General features: G+C 42.9%; 1 protein-coding gene across 4 annotated transcripts in view; it reads right to left on the bottom strand.

Moving 5' to 3' along the window:
• The window catches only part of grip2b (glutamate receptor interacting protein 2b), a 768811-nt gene that overhangs the window by 43287 nt on the left and 703647 nt on the right, over positions 1–21877 (bottom strand). For 3 of the 4 annotated variants that reach the window (XM_073072501.1, XM_073072504.1, XM_073072505.1), the window contains exons 13-15: positions 17061–17206; positions 12259–12339; positions 840–909 (exon numbers count right to left, since the gene is read on the bottom strand). In XM_073072501.1, the coding sequence (XP_072928602.1) occupies positions 840–909; positions 12259–12339; positions 17061–17206 (297 nt within the window). The remainder of the gene's footprint in view (positions 1–839; positions 910–12258; positions 12340–17060; positions 17207–21877) is intronic. The other variant, XM_073072503.1, reaches the window with a different exon arrangement.

The raw sequence follows: 21877 nt of genomic DNA, 5'->3' as shown, positions 1-21877 counted from the left end.
CTGCATCTGGATACACTTCTTGCAGGTGCAGTCATCAGGGACAGTGGAGATCTCCTTGCCTTCCCACATCCCACAAGAGGTACATTCCACTATCCTGCCTGGCACCTCTGCTGTTCTAACTGAGCAGATATAAAGAAGGGGGCGAAAAAAAACTACCTACAGCTTTTTTGCCTTCTCTGACTGAAGCCTCAAAGAGCTAAACTCTCAAAATCTCCACTCTGTCCACTCACAAAATGGCCGCTCTGCTTGCCCCTGCCTTACTTTAATTTGTTCTTGCTAATCAATCCTGAATGTTGATTGGCTGCTGCTCAAAGCTCCAAGAAACTGGCACAAATCAACATGTACAAACGTCAGGTCTCAGCCCGAAACGTTGACTGCTCATTTCAACGGATGCTGCCTGACCTGCTGAGTTCCTCCAGCATGTTGTACGTGTTGCCTTGATCCCAGCATCTGCAGTGTACTTTGTGTTAACTGGCACAAGTAAAACACGCTAGCTGTCCACTCTATCAATGTCTCCTACCATCTTGCACACCTCTATCCCACTCTCCTTCATTCCAAAGAGAAAAGACTTAGTTCGTTCCACCTATCCTCAACTAATACATGTTTTGGTTTTGAAGATTGTAGTTTGTGATGTGTATAAAATCATAAAAGGTAAGGATGGGAAAGTTTGATCCCCTGAAGGATATCTGTAGCCCAGCAGAGGGCACACATTCTGTACCATTGTATTTATATAGTGTATACACCTGGAACAGTGAAAGCTTGGTGTTAAAGACCAGGCATTGCCTCTTCTCTATGGTCACCTCATTATATGGATAAGTTAACTTGTGAAGAGTACTTACCGGTGTGCTACACTCCCCTTCTTAATATCGGATATGATCAGTGGCTCCCCAGGCTTCCGGCTTACAGCTGCTGAATGGAAAAATTCAAAGTCATTCCAAAGCACTTGACATAAATTGAATTACTGTCGAGCCCAGCCATTGCCACTGTGGAGAGGAACCACAAAGCAGTGGCTGGTTATTGGGTTCCTAGTGTTGATGGTTGTGGGGAGAATGTTGGAGAGGTGGAGGGATGGCTGTTGCCTGGTACAAACCAGGCTGCCATGTACGGACTTGAAGACACACTGAGGCTCAGTTTGGCCAATGCAAAGGCCTTATGGGGAAGTGCAGCAACATAAGGTCAACTGGATAGTGAGGAGACTAGGGTCCTATGTAACATGAGCGCCACTAATGCTTTACCCACAGGATGTATCAACTTAGAACATAGAACAGTACAGCACAGTACAGGCCTTTGGGATTGCAATGTTATGCTAACCCTTTAATCTACTTCAAGATCAGTCTAACCCTCCCCTCCCACATAGCGTCCATTTTTCTTTCATCCATGTGCCTATCTAAGATCTTCTTAACTGCCCCTAATGTATCTGCCTCTTCCACCACCCCTGGCAGAACATACCACACACCCACCACTCTCCACATTAAAAAAAACTCTCTCTGATATCCACCTATACTTTCCTCCAAACACCCTAAAGTTACGCCCTCTCATATCAGCCATTTACGTCCTAGGGAAAAAGTCTCTGGCTATCTCTTATCCTCATGTACACCTCTATCAAGTCACCTCTCATCCTGATGACATTATGAATGTATAGATTCTGCCAACGTAGTGCAGGGTATAGACTGCACAACACTATGAGTATAGTGAAAGCCATATCTTCCTTTTAGGAATAAAGATTATTTAAAGTTTGTTTAAAGAATAAAGTTTCCCTGCCCCTTTTTGGATGGCACACTGGGATCTTTTCAATCCCTGTGGATGGCCAAAAGCCCCAAGTTTTGCTTCTTCCACGAGTTGTGGTCCCTTCGCGTGGCCCTGCCTGGACTGTGAGTGCAAGTCTCTTGGACAGATAGTGAAACTGTGATCTATTGATTGCAGTGCTATCTTTTACACAACGCGACAGAAATGAACTTTCACGGTTAAATTTGGACACCGCTTATTTTAAGTGGATTTCTGCATAGTCTTATCTTCCCTCTTTCTTTCCAATACTGAAGAAGGATCTGTTAAGTTTTATAACTTCAAAGCATTAAATTAATTCAAAGGATTCCAGGAGTCCAAAATGCAGGTACAGTTTCATCTTTACTTTAAATGAGGCTCTCACATATGGTGTGGTAGCATGATAATGTATGTAATTCACGTATTTATACATATAACCCGTAATGAATTATTTAAATCAACACCCTTGACACAGTGGTGTCAAGAAAACAACCTCTCCCTCAGTGTTTCAAACACAAAGGAGCTGGTTGTGGACTACAGGAGGAATGGAGAAGGGCTAACCGCTATTGACATCAATGGATCTGGGGTTGAGAGGGTGAACAGCTTTAAGTTCCACGGCATAAACATCACCGAGGATCTCACAGTCTGTACATACTGGCTGTGTGGTGAAAAAAGCACAACAGCGCCTCTTTCACCTCAAATGGCTGAAGAAGGTTGGTATGGGCCCCCAAATCCTAAGAACTTTCTACAGGGGCACAATTGAGAGCATCCTGACTGGCTGCATCACTGCCTGGTATGGGAACTGTACTTCCTTCAATCGCAGGACTCTGCAGAGAGTGGTGCGAACAGCCCAGCGCATCTGTAGATGTGAACTTCCCACTATTCAGGACATTTACAAAGACAGGTGTGTAAAAAGGGCCCGAAGGATCATTGGGGATCCAAGTCATCCCAATCACAATCTATTCCAACTGCTGCCATCTGGGAAATGGTACCACAGCATAAAAGCCAGGACCAACAGGCTCCGGGACAGCTTCTCCCACCAGGCCATCAGACTGATTAACTCATGCTGACATAACTGTATTTCTATGTTATATTGACTATCCTGTTGTACATAATATTTATTATAAATGACTATAAATTGCACATTGCACATTTAGACAGAGACATAATGTAAAGATTTTTACTCCTCATGTATATGAAGGATGTAAGTAATAAAATCAATTCAATTCAAAGTGAAAGATTAATTAACATATATATACACACACAAGATTATTCATGTATTATTGAAATATCAGATATACAACACTCCTCTCTGCTTAACTATAAACTTCAACTCAATAGAGAATACAGCTCAACTATATACATAGTATACTATATGATATCGCTGCTATGTATAAACATCCACAACATAGTAAATTTTAAATTATCCCATTTAGGCCTAAAGATTTAATTGCTTTGGAGGATTTCTTACCCTTATGGGATAACGTCTTTCCTGACAAGGGGGTCACTCTGCTTGGCAGGTGAAATTTGTGCCTGTGAAACAAACTCAAGCTTCTCGTCCTCCTCTGTGATGGTTGTTGGAGTTGACTCTGAGACTGCAGGAAGTGGTTCTGACAGTGGTAGCCGTCTTTCTTCTTCTAGTCTGTGCATCTTAATCTTGGGAAGGTGCATTTAGTTCACTGAAGTATTCCATTACTAATCCTTCTATTGCTCGCTTTACGATCTGATCTCTCCTCTTGGTTTCCTCATCCACTGTATCATCAGATGAATCCTTTGTTTCCATATCTCCATTGACTCCTCTTTTTGGACTTCCATTCATCCAGCTGGGCTTTAGCCTTTGCATCTTTTTTTACAAGCATGCAGTAACCTTAATGCACTCAGAGTAGGTTCTGGTTCTTTATGCTAATAAAAGCTGAATGCTTGCAACTTTCCTGAAACTTCCTGAACTCTCTTCCAGTTCAAAACTAGGCCCCGATGGAATACCTGGTAGGGCTCTGAAAACCAGTGCCAACCAGTTGGGGGAGATGTTCAAAGACATATTCAGTCTCTCATTGCTACAGTCGGAAGTTCCCACCTGGTTCAAAAGGGTAACAATTATACCAGTGACCAAGAAGAGCAGGGTAAGCTGCTTTAATGACTACCGTCCATTGGCACTCACATCTTTGGTGATGAAGTGCATTGAAACGCTGATTATGGCTAGAATTAACTCCTGTGTCAGCAACGACCTGAACTTGCTGCAATTTGCCTATTGCAACAGTAACTCTTAGGGTGGACGTGACCTTACTGGCTCGTCACACAGTCCTGGATCATCTGTACAATACAAATACCTATGTCAGGGTGGCATTTATTGACTACAGCTCAGTGTTTAACACAATCAGTCCTACGGTTCTGATCGAAAAGCTCTGGATCCAGGGCCTCTATACCTCCTCCTGAAACAGGATCCTCAACTTCCTATCCTGAGGTCCACAATCTGTGTGGATTGGAAATAAAATCTCCAAATCGCGGATAATCAACACTGGCACGCCTCAGGGATGTGTGCTTAGCCCACTGCTTTGCTCTCTCTATACTCACGACTGTGTGGCTAAGCATAACTCAAATGTCATCTATAAACTTGCTGAAGATACAACTGTTGTTGGCAGAATTTCAGATGGTGACGAGAGAGCGTACAGGAGCAAGATATATCAGCTATGAGTGGTGTCACAGCAACAACCTTGCACTCGATCACCTGATTGTGGACTGCAGAAAGGGTAGTACGAGGGAACACACACTAGTTCTCATAGAGGGATCAGAAGTAGAAAGAGTGAGCAATTTCAGCTTCCTGGGTTTCAATATTTTTGAGGATCTAACCTGGACCCGATATGTTGATACAGCTACAAAGAAGGTCTGACAATGGCTCTACTTCATTAGAAGTTTGAGGAGATTTGGTATGTCACCGAAAATATCACAAATTTCGACAGATGTATCGTGGAGAGCATTCTAACTGGCTGCATCACCGTCCTGTATGGGGTGGGGGGTGGGGAAGCAAGTGCACAGGATTGAGGTAAGCGGCAGTAAGTTGTAAACTTAAGTCAGCTCCATCATGATTTATATATACAAAAAACAAAGCTCCTGACTTATGGTGGTGATATTAAACCTGGTTCTGATCCTCATTTCTTATTTCAAAAGTAACGCCTGATTAATACATCAGAAGCTTTTTCAGATGCGCTGCCTTCAAATTCTGTTGTAGTCAGACCCCTGCTTTCGACACTTTCATGGTTCCTTTGAGCAGCATGGTCCATCTGCGGTCCAATCTGTTTTCAAACCAGAGATGCCAAGGTTGGCCCCAACATCTGTTTGTCTTTTATTAGGCGACGCCTTCCTGACAGGCCAAATGCCTTCTATGCAATGAATGACGTGACACTGAGGAAAACCCTCTCTCCCCTCGAGGAACAGACACCCGGTCTGTCCACAGCCAAGACAAGGAAGAACCTAGCCAGGGTAAACCCAGAGCTGTGGCACCGGGTGCCGAGGGACTGTGTGGCCCAGCTAACAGAGGTCTTAACAGACATCTTTAATCTCTCTTTGAAACAGTGCCCTGTCCCTGCAGGCTTTAAGGCAGCCGCCCAAGAGAGCGATGGCAACTGGCCTAAATAAATACCTCCCAGTGGCACTGGCTTCAACAATCATGAAGTGCTTGATAATGGATCATATAAAATCCCACCTTCTAGCTACATTGGACACTTTCCAGTTCATTTAATACTCAAACTGGTCCACTGGTTATGCCATAGCCTCGGCACTCCATTCAACCCTTTCCCACCTGGAAAACATTGCCTCATACACATCGATTTCAGCTCAGCGTTTAACACAATCATCCTTCAGAGGCTGGTGAGTAGACTGTCCTCATTGAGACTCAACACCCTTCTCTGTAACTGGAGCTTGGACTTCTGGATGGAAAGACCCCAGTCAGTGTAAGTTAGCAGCAACATCTCAAGCTCCATCACACTGAGCCCTGGTGATCCCAGAGCTGTGTGCTCAGTCCACTGCTGTTCGTGCTGCCAAGACACGACTGCAACGACAGATTCACTTCGCTGACGGTACTACAGTGGTTGGCCTCATTAGCAATGATGCTGGCATTCAGAGAGGAGGTGGAGAGGCTTGTCAAACGGTGTGAGAACAACAACCTGAGTCTCAACATGGACAAGAACAAAGAGATGATTGTGGACTTCAGGAAGGCACAGGTCGACCGCTCCCCATTGGACATCACTGGCTCTGCTGTGGAGAGAGTGAAGAACACCAAGTTCTTTGGTGTGCACATAACAGGTGATCAAATCTGGATCCACAACTCCCTCACTAGTCAAGAAGGCACAGCAGTGTCGACACTTCCTGAGGAAATTGAAGTGAGCAAAATTCCCATTTCAATAACTTTCTGGAGGAGTACGATCGAGAGTGCCCTGTCTGGCTACATCACTGTGTGGTACAGAAGGTATCAGACTGCAAGTCCTTACAGGAGGTAGAAAAATCCCCCTATTTGCGACATTTACCTGGAGTATTGCAGATGGAGGGCCTGAAGTATTGTTGAGGATCCCTACCACCCATCCCACAATCTCTCTGACCCACAGAAGCATCGGGATGAGGAATGCCAGACTGGGTAACAGCTCCTTCCCTCAGGCTGTAATGAATACCGAGGTCTCGTCACTAGGTCAGCAAGCTGCTTACTGTTCACCTGTGCTGAACTCTGCATGCATTTTGAATTATATTTTATTGATTTTATTTATGGCAATATTTTGGTTTATGTACTGTGTGTGATATTTGTTGTGTGGGTGCACTAGTCTGGAGGAACGTTATTTCAATTGGTTGTAAATATGATCATAATAAACTTTAACTTGAATTTGAACCTTGCATCTCAGCTTGGTATGAAAACACCAATGCACAGGAATGGAAATGCTTACAAAAAGTCATGATACAGCCCAGACCATCAGAGGAAAAGCCCTCTTCACTATTGAGCACATTTACAGGGAGAGCTGCCACTAGAAAGCAGCATCCATCATCAAGGAACTCCAACATCCAGCCCATGCTCTCTTCTCACTACTACTTGTCAGGCAGGAGGTACAGGAGCCTTAAGTCCCAGACAACCAGGTTCAGGAACATTTATTACCCTATAGCCATCAGGCTCCTGAACCAGCATGGATAACTCCACTCACTTCAACTCTGAACTGATCCCACAACCTCCTGACTCACTTTCAAGGACTCAAAATCTTTTGTTCTCAGTAATATTTATTTATCTATCTGTTTGTTTGTGTGTTTATTTATTTATCTATTTACTTATTTGCACAATGTGTCTTCTTTTGCACGTTGGTTGTATATTCTGTATATTTTTTCATAAATTCTACTGTAATTCTTCATTTTCCAGTAAATACCTGCAATAAAATGAATCTCAAGGTTGTATATATTGAAATGTACCTACTTGGGTAATAAATTTACTTGGAATATTTTGAATCCGGCAAGGGTTCTACAAACTCCCAAAGGTGACCCCTGCGATATTTCATTCTCTTCTTCTTTCAGTCCATTTTGCTGTTACCCTTCTGTTACCCCACATTGGACACTCTTCCCCTCTGACCCAATTAACAGATGAGCTAATGCTTAAAAGCAGGGAAGATAACTGGTTGAACAATGGTAGAATAATAACCAGCTTTAGACTGTGTGGCTGAGTCAGAGAAAGGTCTCAAACAGGGAAAGAGTAAATGCAAACTTAGATTCCAAGGCTGTGCATTGCAATGCAATAGCTTGGACCCATTGTGAGTATATTGTACAGGGAAAGGAAAAGAAAACTGCAAGTATCGTGGATTCTGGTTAATTGGGACACATCAAGACGGTACATTTTGGCCCAATTAAGTGGTTACCTCAATTAACTGAAGCTTCATGGAAACTAGTTAGAAAGGTATAAAAACAACACACTACTATTTAACAGAGCAACAAATTATGTATTTAAATGAAATTCAGAACAAATTAGAACACAGCCAGTACTACTACAGTACCCATAAAACTTTGTATAAGTTTTTGGCGGAAGAATTCATTGAGTGTACGCTGCCGTGTTCTTTTGATTGACAGTAAATGAACAAAATCTGCACGGACACCGAGTGCAGATGATGAACTACCTTCATACAATGCTTTTGACAATTGCATCCTCCAAGTCTTCATTCAAGGTGATTGCTGATACCCTTAAATTCTTTGTAGTTCCTAACTTGTTGAAGTACTGAAATCATTTCATTTGCAGTCGCCCATTTCTGGCATCTCAAAGCCTGAATACTTGAAACAACTGTAAGCAAAAATTGTCTTATTGCTTATTTCTTATTAACTATTAGTGACAAGAATCACTGCGTTTTGAGCACAAACACATGCAACTGCTGCTATTTAAACACTGCTCATTCTAGGCATGGTGGGGTGTCTAATGGCCACAGAAGTGCACACGTCAGTCGTGTTAAGCAGCATAGTGTCCCAATTAAATAAAGGAAATCTCAACTATTTTCTTGATTAGATTTTGTTCTTTTAAGAGTTGTCCAAAATAAGTGGCCCTGATATACCAATAGCACCATTTACTGAAATCCACTGTATTGATTGTGAAAAAAGACTGTGTTGAGAAATAAAAAGCTAAATGCAGGTCTGTTCATTTACACAGAGCTTGGTTTGGCTGATTAAATATACAATGGAACACTATTTCTTCCAAAGATCATTGCCACTAATTATGCTCAATGTAAGTCATAAATCCAGCCTCAAAACCAAGACCTAGAGAAGATATTTGCCTGTACTTCTCTGTAAGAATGCAATCTTACCCCTCTCACAGGGCTCCTTGTTACCAGCACCACATATTGATTAGCCATTAGCATTAAAATAAATAATTGAATTCAATCGAGCCAATGTTTCCAGCTTCAGAGCACACAAAGAGCATTCTCCCCCCACCCCATCTTCACACCACAAAGCCCCTCATCTCTCCTGAAGTCCCTTGTTACCAGCACCACATATTGATTAGCCATTAGCAATAAAATAAATAATTGAATTCTCAGATTAACCAGTAGATAGGCAAAAATATCTAGTGGCCTGCACAGTAGTGTAGCAGATCGTAAAACGCTGGTGCAGTGCCAGCCGGCTGGGTTCAGTTTCTCTTCTGTCTGTAAGGAGTTTACTCGTTCTCCCTGTGACTGCGTGGGTTTCCTCCAGGTGCTCTGGTTTCCTCCCACAGTCCAAAGATGTATGGGTTAGGAGGTTAATTGATCACATGGGTGTAATTGGGTGGTACGGGCTCGTTGGGCTGGAGGAGCTTGTTACTGTGCTGTATCTCTAAATAAATCTACAATGAAACTGAAAGCCCTCTTACCTCTAAAGATTTAAAAATTAAAAATAATGAAATGCATTCTTTTGCATCAAATCAAATCAACGAGAATTGCGCTGGGCAGCCCACAAGTGTTGCCATACCTCCAGCATCAACGTAGCATGTCCAAATCTTACCAAACCTACCCGTACATGTTTGGACTGTGGGAGGAAACCAGAGCACCCAGAGCAAACCCACGTGGTCATGGGGAGAACGTTCAAACTTCTTTCAGATGGTGGCAGGAATCGAACCCCACTCTTACAGCTGGTGCAGTAAAGCCATGCACTAAACACTACACCACCACACTGTCTCGGTACCTTCTCCATGATACAATCAAATTGTGACTGATCTTTTACCTCCTGTACTAACCCCATATGATTTCCTTAATACAAATATCTATTGATCTCTGTCTTGATGTACTCAGCATCTGGGCATCCACAGTTCTCTCAGGGTTGGGAACTCTGACGTCTCTATTGTCTGATAAAGGATGCTTGACTCATCCCTGTCTTGTCCTTATTCCGAGACAGTGACTCCCAATACTACACCCTCAAGCCAAGGGAAACATGATTCCCACATTAAAAAAGACTACTGGGAGAAAATTCAGTGGGCCAAGCAGCATCTGTAGGAGAGAAAGAACTGCTGATTTTATGGGTCAGACACTGACCCGAACCAGGGTTTTAACCCAAACTTCAACAATTCCTTTCCTCCCACAGATATTTGAAAATAAAAAGCAACACATACAAAATGCTGGAGGAACCCAACTAAACAAATCTGATCAGAGAGGAGAGTGGACCATGGGAGAAACGGAAGGAAGAGGGTGCCCCTTCTCCTTTTCTATCTCCCCTGGTTTCCCTCTGGTGCCTCTCCTCCTTCCTTTTCTCCCACGGTCCACTCTCCACTCCTATCAGATTCCATCTTCTTCAGCCCTTTCCCTTTTCCACCTTATTGACTGCTTATTCCTCTGCATAGATGTTGCCTGATCTGTTAAGTTCCTCCATCATTTTGTGTGTGTTACTCTAGTTCAAGGGCATCTGCAGAATCTTTGAGTTTCTGATTTGAAAGTAAATGGTGTACATGGATAGTTGATAGTCAGGGCTCAGAGCTGAGGGTGTATTACTTTGCTGTAGATTTCTGTGACTCTATAACCTGTGATTATTGGGGATCTTAGTATGCAGGTAGATTGTAAAAATCAAGTTGGTACTTGATCCCAAGAGAGAGGATTTGTAGAATGCCTATGAGATGTTTTTTTTTTTTAGCTCAGGTTGTGGTTGAACCCACTGGGATAAAGACTATTCTGGATTGGGTGTTGTGTAATGAACTGCATTTGATTAGGAAGCTTAAGGTAAAGGAACCCTTAGGAGTCAGCGATCATAATTAAAGAGGCAGAAGGAAGAAAACTATAGGCCCGCTAGTCTGACCTCAGTCGTTGGGAAGATGTAGCCAATAGTTACGAATGAGGTTTTGGGGTACTTGGAGGCACATGATGAAACAGGCCAAAGTCAGTATGGTTTCATTAAGAAAAAATCTTGCCTGACAAATATGTTGGAATTCTTTGAAGAAATAACAAGCAAGATAGACAAAGGAGAATTGTTGGATGTTGTGTACTTGAATTTTCAGAAGGCCTTTGATAAGGTGAGACTGCTTAACAAGTTAAGAGCCCATTTCTGAAAAGATACTTGCATGGATAGAGCATTGGTTGATTGGCAGAAAGCAAAGATAGGAATAGCAAAGAGCAGTCTTCTCTGGTTGGCTGCCAGTGACCTGTGGTGTTTCACAGAGGTCTGCGTTGGGACAGCTTCTTTTTACATTATATGTCAATGATCTGAATGATGGAATTGATGGTTTTGTGACCAAGTTTGTGGACAATACAAAGATAGGTGGAGGAGCTAGTGGTTTTGAGGAAGCAGAGAGGCTACAGAAGGACTTAGACAGGTTAGGAGAATGGGTAAGGAAGTGACGGACAGAATACAGTGTTAGGAAGTGTATGGTCGTGTACTTTACAGAAGGAACACAGGCATAGAATATTTTCTAAATGGGGAGAAAATTCAAAAATTCGAGGTGCAACGGGACTTGTAAGTCCTTGAGCAGGATTCCCCAAAGTTTAAATTGCAGGTTGAGTCAGGGATAAGGAAGGCAAATGTAATGTTAGTATTCATTTCAAACAGACTAGAATATAAAAGCAAGGACGTAATGTTGAGGCTTTATAGGGCACTGGTGAGGCTGCACTTGGAGTATTGTGAGCAGTTCTGGGCCCCTTAACTAAGAAAGGATATGCTGACTTTGGAGAGAGTTGAAACACTTAGACAGAGTGGATGTGGAGAGGATGTTTCCTGTGTGTGGGGAGTCTAAGTCTAGAGGGCACCACCTCAGAATAGAGGGACATCCATTTTGAAAGGAGATGAGGTGGAATTTCTTTAACCAAAGGGCTGTGTATCTGTGAAGTCAATTGCCTCAGACAGCTGTGGAGGCCAAGTCATTGGGTGTATTTAAGGCAGAGGCTGATAGGTTCTTGATCAGTCAGAGCATGAAAAGTAACAGAAGAAGGCAAAAGAATGGGGATGAATGGGAAATTGGATCAGCCGTGATGAAATGGGGGAGAAAACTCGATGGCCGAAGAGCTTAATTCTGCTCCTATCTCTTATTGTCTTATTATATAGGATCTTTCAGATCCTTAAGATGGTCAATACATTTAGAATAGATAAAGAAAACTTTTGTAGTGGAATCAATGCTACACTGCGACAATAAACACAAGAGTCTTTGCAGATGCTGGAAATCTAAAGCAACAAACACAAAATGCTGGAGGATCTCAAAAGGTCAGGCAGCATCTACGCAAATAAAAAAAACTGTTGATATTTCAGGCCTAGGCCCTTCATTAGGATTTTAACAGTGAAGTGACCATTTGTACACAGCAACCTCCCAAAAATAGCAGAGAGTTAAGCATGCCTATTGAGTTTTGGTTACAGAGTAGACTACCTGGAGGCTGACTGACTTTAACACCCCTCCTGAAAGGGATACCTCAACAGAGCAGCACGGCCTTAGGTGACTTCAGAAATTCCTCAAGCTTTTAGTTCTAAGGCACGAATCAATTCACAGCCCGAAGTGCTCGCACAGCTCATCAAGCAATAGAAGGGTCTGAAAGAGTCTCCACTCACAGCTGATGGTAATGCCCAGTTCTACGCCTCTTTTCTTGGGGAGTTTTACATGAAACGTTCCACTGCTGGGAATAACTGATTCTGTGGAAAGGAAACAAAGACAAGAGATGCAGCCTTAGTCATCAGGACTTTATTTGTGTTAAATGTCGGTAACGTATTGGCTCGGTTTCCTTTTGCAGTTGATCATATTCCACGAATGACATTTGATAAAACTTGATGGATACATTTGTACCACATTCATGTGTCCATTGTTTTAAAGTAGCTTCTATTAACTTCACTTAAAAGCTGTAACACAGGAATGTTGAGCACAGTTGTATGTTCACACATCACCAAAATACCATGCTGTATTTCCACCATGTAATTGTGTAAGCTGTGGAATTCATTGCTACAGACGGCTCATTTAAAATCAAAGTTAATAGATTCTTGATTAATTAAAAGCTTCAAAGGGTACTAGGAGAACACAGGAGAATGGGATTGAGAGGGATATTAAATAAGCCATACTGGAACGGCAGAGTCGACTTGATGGGGAGAATGGCCTAACTCTTCTAATTTTTATGTCTTAATAAAAATTCATGTTTCAAGCAGAAGGAGAACTGAAGTTTGGGGGTCACTGTTTCATGAGGCCTCTCAGCCCATTCTGCCTGAGTCTGTTAGAAAGATCAATTTAATTATTCCCATTCTCCTACATTTTCTCCTTGTCTTACAACCATCCTTACCGTATTAATTCCCAATTCATTTCCTGATACAAAGTTACTAGTAAATGTCCAACTGTCATCTTGTCAAGCAGTGCATTGCAAATCAGACATTTCATTGGCTCATTCCCCGCCGGCTGCTTTGCCCATTACTGTACACCTGTGTCCTCTGCTGGATGCACTCCAGGACTCCAACAGGCTTCCTTACTTATTACATTGAGTTTCTCCTTCACCTGTTTCCTAATTCCATCATCTCCATACAATTAAGGTTACCATCCTTAGGAGTGTTCAAGTAACCTTCTCCCCTCCAAAGCGCCAAGAACAAGCCTACTTTTCACTCTTTCTCTCTCAAACATACACACACACACTTACACTTGAATGGAACTTTTAAGAAGGACCCTTAACCTCTCAATCTCCCTCATCATGACCCTTGCACCTGATTGTCTGCCTGCACTTCACTGTCTCTGCACTGTAGCACTATAACCCTGCATTTCTGTTCGTACTACCTCGATGTACTGATGTTTGGAATCATCATGCAAAATAAAGATTTTTACTGTACACATGCAATAATGACAATAATAAACCAATTCCACACACACACACACACACACACACACACACACACACACACACACACACACACACACACACACACACACACACACACACACACACAAAGGCATGCAGGTGCATGTGCACAAACATACAGTAGACACATGCACAAATAATATACACAAGAGATTCTACAGATGCTGGAAATCCAAGCAACACACACTAAGTGCTGGAGGAACTCAGCAGGTCAGGCAGCATCTATGGAGAGGAATAAACAGTTGATGGTTTGGGCTGAAACTCCTCATCCAAAAATAATGAAGAGACTCAGTCAGAGACATCGATTGTTTGTTCTCCTCCATGGATGCTGCCTGACCCACTGAGCTCCTCTGCCATTTTGTGTGACACACACGTACATGGATTATGGGTACACATATACAGATATACACACACAGAGGCACAAATAACCACACTACCTGATACAAATATACATGTACCCATGGTCGTAGGCACATACACACATGAATACAAAGATGTACATAAAGGTACTCACAAACATTTGACAATATAAATACGGATGCACATGTACACACTAACACACACACACATACATGATTACTTGAACACTTCTTTAGTTAAAGAAGTGATTGGCATTTTGATTGCCGTTTAGCCACAGAAACAATCATTAGCTTCTGCAATAGATGGGGACAGTGGAGATTCAAGATTCAGGATTCAAAATGGTTTCATGTCATTTCCAGTACACAAGTAAAAAGGAGAATGAAACAATTATTACACCGGATCTGATGCAGCATATAAAAACACACGAAGATAAAGAAACCAACAATAAAAAAAATACATAAATATTTAAGACAGCTTATTTACATAGATTGACTATATACCCATGGAGTAACTAGGTACAGGACTATCTGTGCATAAAGTGACTCTGATAGGAAATGATAGTGGTGACTTAGTGGGTGGAGGTGTTTGATCAGCCTTACTGCTTGGGGAAAGTAACTGTTTTTGAGTCTGGTGGTCTTGGCAGGGATGCTACGTAGCCTCCTGATGGGAACGGGACAAACAGTCCATGAGTAGGGTGGGTCAAATCCTTTATGATATTGCTTATCTTTTCCGCCACCTTTCTGCATATATGCCCTTGATGTTGGGTAGGCTGCTGCTGGTGATGTGTTGGGTAGTTGTGACTACCTGTTGTCAAGCCTTCCTGTCCACTGCAGGGCAGTTTCCACAACTGTTTGGCCATGCAGTTCTGTGTGAGCAGAGTGTACAGCAATGGGCTCAGCACACAGACCTGGGGGCCACCTGCGTTGAGGATGATGGGAGATGCATCGTGACTATCTGAGGTCTGTTGGTTAGGAAGTCCGACACCCAGTCACACAGTGATGTACTTAAACAGAGGAATAGGAGTTTTTTCACCAAGGTCTGTGGGACAGTAGTATTGAATGGCGATCTGAAATCCAGAACTGGCATTCTGATATAAGTGTCCTTGTTTTCCAGGTGTGTCAGAGCCAGGCGCATAACGGATACTATGGCATCTGACGTAGAGTGGTTCTGCCAGTAAGCATGTTGGTGTGTGTCCAGTGCAGTGGGAATGGAGGGTTTGATGTGTCTCCTTACCAGCCCTTTGGAGTACTTCATCATGATTGGTGTCAGAGCCACCAGGCAATAGTCATCTAGTTCTTAAGGTTAGAGTTCTTTGGTACAGGGATGATGGCAGCTGATTTGAAGCATGCGGGGACAGAAGCGATGAGTGAAGTGTTGAAGATGTTCGTGAAGACATCAGATGAGCTGGTGCACTCTCTCCTTGAGTACTCAGCCTGGGTCGCTGTCTGGACAAGCAGCTTTACTGGGGCTGACTCTAGCTTTTGTGGGTGGCTTTGTGTTGCTAGCCTCAAAGTGTGCATAGAACATCTGGAAGGGAGGCATCACCGGTACAGTCAACGCCGTTTTCCCTTGCGTGATGGCTAATGTCCTTGATGCCCAGCCACATACGTTGGGGATTGTTATCAGACAGGTGTTTCTGCGTGCAGGCTATCTTTGCCAATGCTGAGGTTTCTCCTGCCTGTTCCGAGAGCTGCCCTGCCACCAGACTTGAAGGCAGGATCCTTCAGGCAGGCTTTTGGTTTGGAATATACCTCTACTGCAAGGGTATCACAGTGATGATGATATTATTGTTGTTACAGCAAGCCAGAAGATAAATGGGACCTCCTGGAGCAAGAGGACCTGACCAGGAGAACAGCAGAGTGTGATGATGAAACCCACATTCACTCTCCAAACATTAAACAGTGGGAATATGGGCTCACTATGGGGATCTGTGTAGGAACGTGTTACCTCTCCATCCACTGATCGTGGACTCAGGCTCAAGAACTGAACCTGTTCTATGATATATTTTCTATACCAACCTCACTTCGCAATCAGCTGATTACCATATAAGAATATCTGGGTCCATTTAAATTTCACAAAAATATTTTGTCTAATAGGTCTGATCTCCATCTCCCAGTTTCCTGCTTGTTCTTATCAGAACTCAGGAACTGGTCATCGGCCGGTCAGGGACAACCTTCCTCTCATCACACCTTCCTGGTCCTGGTCTTGATTCCTGTCTTTCAGGGAAGTCTCACAGGAAGGGTTTTGATTCCCTTCCAAGGGGCTAATTACTTGGTCAAGGCTCAGTTGAATCTTGTAAAAAGGGATCCCATCTGCGTCACCAAATTGTTAGGGAATTTTCTTTTCCAGAACAAGACTTAGACCCAGGTATTTATTTGGAGACCCTATTCATGTGACATGGAGAGCCATCCCTCTGGATGCGACAACTCCATTTACAATCAGTACACGCACCCTCTTTAAGACACCTAAGTCACGTAACTTTGTGGTGTACAGCTGCAAGCTGGGGAGCAGCACCACATAATCTTATGTCTATCGCAGTAAGGCAGGGGATGGATCCATGATTTTCTGCTGATCCAGATATTAAGCAATACAGACACACAATTCTATGGTCTCACAAAGATATTTACCCAACTTCAGTTGACTAAAATCCTCCACAGAACCTTAACTTCCAGTAAGGTGTCTGGGATTTCCACCTTCTAAGTCATATTATCTTACAAATCCCAGGGAATTCTGAGGAAAATCCCCATCACATGAAACTCTCAGAGGTCAGAATTTGGAGAAAGCTTAGGTTTCTGATTAGTCAGTATCTACATTTCACCAATTAGTTGATAGATAGAATGACCCCACTCGGAAACCCTTAATAAGATGAAAAAGACAGATAAATACGAGCACATTTGCCTGGCCTTCATGAACCCAAGTTAGGTTTTGCCTCAGTCATAACATTGACCCTTGTTTTCATTCCAGATTTGTGTCAAAGTTACTTATGTGCAACTTCAACCTGGGGAAGTTGCTCTGTGACCTTCTTTCTAGTTACTGGTTGCACAGATGGGAACACTTACTGGAGCAGTAGACGAGACATATTGGGATTGGTAATCTCATTAAAGGCCTGCTTTTTGTCCCCCAAATGGATCTCACAGACAGATTTCAAACGTCCGTGCATACCTGCCACGTCGAACTCTATCTCCAGTGAAACTTTGTTTGCAAGTGCTGCGTCCCGTAGCAACTGGTTAGCTTCCTCCAGTGTTCCATCCTCAGTTGCCATGCTGTTAATGGAGAGCACGCGATCTCCCACTTGCACTAGCCCACACCTGGATTGAGGAGTTAGCCGATGGGAAAGTTCCAGGGAAGGGAAAAGGAACAATGAAAGGAGGTTATTGGATTCTGACCCATAAATTATTAAGCATTTCAGAATCCGTGTGCTCCCACTGTTAAAGAACCTGCCTTTAAATCACACCTCTAGCAACACAGCAAAACTGTTTAAACCAAGCAAGTGTTGTCAACGTCGTCATGTGGGAATTTATGCAGGCAGCTTATGCACAGTCTGATCCCAAATCCAAAACAACAATAAACAAAGTACCTTCAGTCAATATATGTTAAAGATAACCATTAAAGGATAAATGAGCAGGTTAATTTAGAGAACTTCTCTTGTCTTCTTCAAAACTGGACAGTGTACAAGTGAAACTTGTGCGTTGAAAAGTTACTGATGAATGTGTTTATAAAAGAGGCAAGTGGAGTAATGTTATGATGCCCATTTGGTTTATCCCTCACTAAGTAACTGGGATATGGGAGAAGGTCATTCAGGCTTTGGAGCAGGATCTTTCCCAGCACATCTCTCATATATCCTGATGAAACTGCACCCTGTTTCTCTCTCCATAGATACTTCCTGATTCATTCACTGTTTTTATTGCAGGATTCCAAGATCGGCAGCACTTTGCTGTTTTATACCGTGAATCAGTGCTTTGAACACCTAGGACCTTTTTGCCTCCCTGACATGATCCCTCAGATTATCACTAACGTTTAGAACACCATAGGACCATAACACAGCTTCTTCCATCGGGCTGAGAGACTAGGTCTCGTCATTAGTACAGTGAGATGTTTACTGCTTACCTGTGCTGTGCACTAAATGCATTTTGATTTATATTTTTAAAACTTATTTATGATAATATTTTGGTTTGTGTTCTGTGCGTAATTTATCTTTGTGGGTGCACCATGATGCAGAGGAGCACTGTTTCATTTGGTTGTATATATGTACAGTCAGATGACAATAAAGCTGAACTTGAACTTGACAAAGGAGCAGAATTAGGCAATTTGTCTCATTGAGTCTGTCCACCATTCGATTATGGCAGATTTATTATCCCTCCCAACTCCATTCTCCTGCCTTCTCCCCATAAGCTTTGATGCCCTTACTAATCAAGCAGCTACGAACCTCTGCTTTAAATATACTCAATGACTTAGTCTGTGGCAACGTATTCCACAGAATCACCACCCTCCGGTTAAGGAAAATCCTCCTCACCTCTGTTCTAAAGGGACATCTTTCTATTTTGAAGCTGTGCGCTGGTCCTACATTCCCTCCACTGTAGGAAAGATCCTCCCCTCGTCCACTCTATCCACGCCTTTCAATATTAATCGAAAGAGGAAGTTCTTTTTGATTTCCATCTTAAACACTACTTCACACTAATTTTTAAACATTTTTCTTGACTGGTTATGGATGCAGAGTTCTGCTACTGAAAGACGTTAATGAATAAACTAGTAATTTTATAAAAAATTAGCAATTTCGTCATCACTTTTGCTGATATTTGCATTTTATTCTGACTTCTGATGGGACCTGAACTCCTCATTAAGAGGCCAGGCCTCTAGAGGCTTGTTTGGTGACTTAATCACTTTGCAACTCTGCCTCAAGTTGTAGATTTTCCAAGGCACTGCAAAATTAGATACTCACATTAGTGTGGGTCCTTCCCTAAGGAGAACCCATGAATCTGTGGGGTTTTAATCTCAGTTCAACAGCATCATGATCACTTACGGATTGATTGTAAATTTGTGAGCTAATTTCTAAGGACATACTCTTAAGCTGAAATGGTGAGATTTCAATCCATATCCTCCTAATCACTTGTCTTGTCGGCAGATGACCAAAGAAAGGAGGACTTGCATTTAAAATCACAAACATGAGAAAATGTCTCGGCCAGAAATGTCGACTGTCCTCCTTTCCATGAATGCTGCCTGGCCTTCTGAGTTCCTCCAGCATTTTGTGTGTGTTTCTTATATTTAAAATGTTCCTTTTTACTACCTGCACAGCCAAGAACATGGTGTTACGTTCTCAGATATTCTGAGATGTTGTTGAAGGATTCAGTTTTGGAGGAATTGGTCATTGGTTTACTCCTGTCACATGGAATGAAATACAGTGCAAAGCTTTTGTATGAAGCCATGCAGACAGATCATTCCAGATATAAGTACATTGAGGTCCAGTGGCAGAAAAGGAGAAAAAACAGTGCAAGAGTGTGATGAAGTAGACTGAGAGATCACGAGTTCATCCTCATCTTGAAAGAGGTCTGTTCATGACTGTGGTAACAGCTGGACAGCAGCTGCCTTTTGAGCCTGACAGTGCATGTTTTCAAGATTCTACACCTTCTGTTTGGTAGGAGAGGAGTGAAGGGAGTTGTTCTGGGGAAGAAGGGGTCTTTGCTTATGTTGGTGGCTTTTCCAAAGCAGTGGGACATGTAAATGGAGTGAATGGTTGGGAGGCTGGTTTGTGCGATGGACTGGACTGGGCTACGTTTACAAATCTTTGCAATCTCCTGAGGTCTTTGGCAGATCAGTTGTCGTACCGAGCTGCAATGTATCTGCATAGGATGCTTTCTATGGTGTGCCCGTGAAAACTGGTGAGGGTCATCAGGGGCATGCCAAATTTCCTTAGGCTTCTGAGGAACTGAGGGCTCTCGTGAGCTCTCTTGGCCATAGCATCTACTTGACTGGAACAGCTCCCTTTCCCTTCTTCAGAATTGTGAAACAAAACCTTTTTATCCATCTGAGGGGGTGGATGGGGCCTTGCTGTATCAGTAAGTTAGCATTTCATATCCGGTTTCTCATATTTTCTTACAATGTAGAAGAAAGGCACATGAGCCACTGAGACTAGGCTGCATCTCAAAACGTTCCCATCAGCCCTCTTCTCCCATTTATTTCTCTTTGATCTACTCTCTCTCCAATGGTCCTCAATTTCATGCCCCACCCCCACTGATTCTTTGGCCACTTACCTATACCACGAGTAATTTACAGAAATCATTTAATCTACCAACCCACTCATCGCACACGTCTTTACATTGATTTTTTAACCCAGTAATTTCTCCTCTCTCTCCTTTCTCTCTTTTTCCATTCCCCATTCTGGCTTCCCTCTTATCCCTTCTCCTCACCTGCCCATTTCCTTCCTCTGGTTCTCCTCCTCCTTCCCTCTCTCCTGTGGTCCACTCTCCTCTCTAACAGATTCTTTCTACCTCAGCTCTTTACCTTTCCCATCTATCACTTCTCAGCTTCTCACTTCAACACCCCCTCTCCCTCACTGGGAGTCACCTATCACCTGCCAGCTTGAATTCCTTGCCTTCCCCCACCTTCTTATTCTGGCTTCTTCTCCCTTCCTTCCCAGTCCTGATGAAGGGTCCCAGCCCAAAACATCGGTAATTTTCATTCACTTTCATAGATGCTGCCTGACCTGCTGAATTCCTCCAGCATTTTGTGTGTGTTGCACTGGATTTCCAGGATTTGCAGAATCTCATGTGCTTATCACACATTTCTGGGCTGCGGTAGGAAAAGGGGACACCTAGGGGAAACTCAATTGGAGACAGAATGTGAAAACGCCACACAGACAGGGCCTATGGCCTGAAGGCGGGAGATAGCATCTCTATCTGCCATGCCATTGTGTCACCCTACCTCCTTCAGCACTCACTCAGACCCAGAGTACGTCGTGTAACATGAGCACTGTTCTACCATAGGCATGCTAGTGCACAATATGTCAAATTCCAGACTGCCGATTACAAAGGCTGCTCTTCTCATGTGCTGTGGGAGGCATCCAGTCAATAATTTTATGCTCAGCTCTTCAACCTGCCATCAGCGTCCGGGGTCCGATCGATTAGTGAACGATTTCAGTGTGTCATGTAGCTGCAAATCAATTCAAAATGCTCGCGCAACCCAGTCCTTTCAATGCCAGACAGTAATTTGACTCAGCCACCGAAAGATCATAACAAAGAATATAGATCCGCAACCATAATAATTAGCACACGGAGATAATTACTGAGGAAAATGTTACATCGTATTTATTCAATAGATTTCAGTGTATTTACCCTTAGCTTAACCAAAGCAGAAAATAAGCGAATACTTATTTTGAACAAACATTATCCTTCTTTCACGACGACAATGTTCCTGTAGGATATGGTATTAGCTGATTCGAATCCCTCTACAGTTTCACTCCTCTCTATATCTGTAATCATCTCTGTTCCTGAAGCCTTCTGTATCTGCCCTATTCCTGCCACACGAGCACCCCCATTTTTAGTTCTTCCATCAACTCATCCTTACTACCCTCTGTTCTTAGTTGTAAAGACTGCCTGGTCAACCCAGCCTCCCTTGCATTAACCCCATCTGCACTTCCCACTGCCCCATAAAAGCAGCCAATGTAAAAACCTCCTTTCACCCTGGTATTCTCTATTTTGCCCTCATCCTGTCTGGCAGAAGATACAAAAGCACATACAACCAGGCTCAAGGGCAGCTTCTATCTCACTGTTATAAACTCTTGAATGGACCACTCATTAGCAAAAGATGAACACTTGATCTCTCAACCTACCTTGTCGTGGCCCTTGCACTTTATGTCTATCTGCATTGTACTTTCTTTAACTGTACACTATATTATGCATTCTGCGTTTCCTTTTTGCTACTTCGCTATGGAATGAATTGTCTGATGGCATGTGAAGTGATATTGTATCTTAGTACATGTGATA

Source organism: Hemitrygon akajei, chromosome 19 (assembly GCF_048418815.1).
Source record: "Hemitrygon akajei chromosome 19, sHemAka1.3, whole genome shotgun sequence".
Taxonomy (NCBI): domain Eukaryota; kingdom Metazoa; phylum Chordata; class Chondrichthyes; order Myliobatiformes; family Dasyatidae; genus Hemitrygon; species Hemitrygon akajei.
The sequence above is the reverse complement of the archived record's forward strand: the minus strand, read 5'-3'. Positions and strand labels throughout refer to the sequence as shown.